Source organism: Cebus imitator, unplaced genomic scaffold, assembly GCF_001604975.1.
Source record: "Cebus imitator isolate Cc_AM_T3 unplaced genomic scaffold, Cebus_imitator-1.0 Scaffold43, whole genome shotgun sequence".
Classification (NCBI taxonomy): domain Eukaryota; kingdom Metazoa; phylum Chordata; class Mammalia; order Primates; family Cebidae; genus Cebus; species Cebus imitator.
The window spans coordinates 4,776,147-4,778,714 of NW_016107358.1; the positions used below are offsets into that span (position 1 = coordinate 4,776,147).

The 2,568-nt window shown below is 39.9% G+C and overlaps 2 protein-coding genes across 14 annotated transcripts in view; one reads left to right on the forward strand and one right to left on the reverse strand.

Annotated features, from left to right (window-relative positions):
* MAK (male germ cell associated kinase) overlaps nucleotides 1-2,231 on the forward strand; it is a 53,749-nt gene extending 51,518 nt beyond the window's left edge. For 8 of the 11 annotated variants that reach the window (XM_037737833.1, XM_037737834.1, XM_037737832.1 and 5 more), the window contains 2 exons: nucleotides 450-600; nucleotides 1,668-2,231. In XM_037737833.1, the coding sequence (XP_037593761.1) occupies nucleotides 450-600; nucleotides 1,668-1,917 (401 nt within the window). In that variant the 3' untranslated portion in view covers nucleotides 1,918-2,231. Of the gene's footprint in view, nucleotides 1-449; nucleotides 906-1,667 lie in introns of those variants that run through there. The other 3 variants (XM_017526685.2, XM_037737840.1, XM_037737841.1) reach the window with 2 other exon arrangements.
* The window catches only part of LOC108302951 (transmembrane protein 14C), a 110,730-nt gene that overhangs the window by 86,769 nt on the left and 21,393 nt on the right, over nucleotides 1-2,568 (reverse strand). The window lies entirely within an intron of this gene.

Here is a 2,568-nt window from a genome sequence, read left to right on the forward strand (position 1 = left end):
ACAGTCTTGGCTCACTGCAACCTCCACCTCCCGGGTTCAAGCAATTCTCCTGCCTCAGCCTCCTGAGTAGCTGGGATTACAGGAACCTGCCACCATGCTCAGCTAAATTTTTTTGTATTTTTAGTAGAAACAGGGTTTCACTATGTTAACCAGGCTGGTCTCAAACTCCTGACTTCATCAGGTGATCCACCCGCCTTGGCCTCCTAAAGTGCTGGGATTACAGGCATAAGGCACTGTGACTGGCTAGCTACTGGAAATTCTAACTGATGTCAATATAATACTGCACTACAATTTTTGGTTTTAACATTTAAAAAGCCTCAAGAGTACTGAGTTAATCTTTTAAACATAAATTCACATTTCCCCCATCAAATGAGAGGATGATTTTTTTTTATTTTGAGTTTGATAAGCAAATGAGTAAAATTCTAATTTCCGAATCTGATTTCTTTCAGAATATACCTGGAACACAAAAACCGGTGGGGGGCAGTTTTCAGGACGTACTTACAATCCTACAGCAAAAAACCTAAATATTGTGAACCGTGCACAGCCCATTCCCTCAGTGCATGGGAGGACAGACTGGGTGGCTAAGTATGGAGGCCACCGGTAGGAGTCTGTGGTTGAAACCCACAGCATTGCTCCATAGCGTACATGCAAGTTCCTTGACCGTGGGAAATGTCTACAAATGTCTATTTCTGCTACTGAGTTCTGGAAGAAATATGCAAAAGTGGGTACCTGGAAGAGCAAAAGTCATCTCCTGTTTTTCTTTCCATGAAATCCATTTTCTTAGCATCATTGCCCAGTGTTTATATATGAGTAAGATGTTACAAAGTATTGAATAAACTATTTGCCAAAGTATGAAGTATTCAATCTACAATTTAATAAACAGTAAATCCAATAAGAATCCTTAAAGAAAGGAACTTCCAGAAAATGTTTAGAGCGTTTTAGTTTCATTTGTTGTATGTGACCAAATGATTTATTATTTCATCACTTTGCAGTGACTGGCTCTTTTGTTTTTGCACAGCAGCTGGGCCAACCTCTGCTGCCTGTCAGCTGTGATTCTTATTTGGCTAAGGCTCTGCACTGCCATTTTGTCAATGGCAGAAAGATTGCAGTTATTAGTTTTTCTACTTTGAAACTATGGGAGCAATGGCAATTTCAGTATTGAGCAGGACATTTTTTTTTTTTTTTTTTTTTTTGGAGGCAGAGTTTCACTCCATCACCAGGCNTCCTGCCTCAGCCTCCCTAGTAGCTGGGACTAGAGGCCTGCACCACCATGACTGGCTAATTTTTATATTATTAGTAGAGACGGGGTTTCACCATGTTGGCCAGGCTGGTCTCGAACTCCTGACCTCAGAAGATTCACCCGCCTCGGCCTCTCAAAGTGTGGGGATTACAGGTGTGAGTCACTGTGCCTGGCTCTTTTTTTAGAAATAAATTTATCTTTAACATCAAAGTTATGCCACCGGATTTTAGTAGATATCTATGTTTTGATCTTGACCAGTACATCTCCCATGAATTCAAGGTGACCGTCAAACCCAATGGCTTGATGACTTCCATATTAATCAAGTCAGGGTTCTCTTGGTTTGACATCATTAAGAAAGTTCTTGAAACTATGTTTGATGCTGGTTCACTGGACTTTTCAAACTGCTTTGTTGGTGTGTCCCTACCAGGCACAAAGATGAAGCTTACCAGCTGGTTCCCCCAAGCCAACTCATGCTGCTGACCACTGACTCAGCTCTGACCTTCACATTTGCTCTAAAGCAAGTGCGTTCAGCTGCTGGGGCAGTGATTTCACATAGTACATATATTATTTTCTTAGTTTATTTCCAAACTGGTATTTTAAATAGGCACTTTGAACTTTGCACTACTCTGTTTAAACTTGCAATTTCTGGACTGGATAGTACTGTATATTCTTTTTAAAGAATAATAATGTTATCAACTGCTGAGATTTTTATGTATTTTGTGACTTTGTAACAACTGCTATTGTAATAGGTATCACCTTGTGGGCATTATCCAAAGGCATATTATAAAATAATAATGATATTTTTGTATAGAAGATTCAGCTGTTCAGATGTAAGATGTTGAAAAATGTTAAAATCTGAAGAGTAATTTATCCTAGTGGTAATGGTTAGATGTATTTGTACAGTTTAAATCAATATCTCAAAGCTGTGCAGTCTTTTCTGTTACTGGGAAACTTTTAAACTCTATTCAGATGTTAAAATAAATATGGTTAACTAGTGTGTTTTCATTATGTTTTTAAACATTATATTCTGAATGCTATTTGTTGTTGTTATCTTATTTAGTAGACTTTAAAAAAAGCCATTTTAGGGCCAGGTGCAGTGGCTCACGCCTGTAATCCCAGCACTTTGGGAGGCCAAGGCGGGCAGATCACTTGAGGCCAGGAGTTCAAGACCAGCCTGACCAACATGGTGAAACCCCATCTCTACTAAAAATACACAAAAATTAGCTGGGTGTGGTGGCTGGCACCTGTAATCCCAGCTACTCAGGAGGCTGAGGCAGGAGAATTGCTTGAACCCAGGAGGCAGAGGTTGGAGTGAGCCGAGATCATGT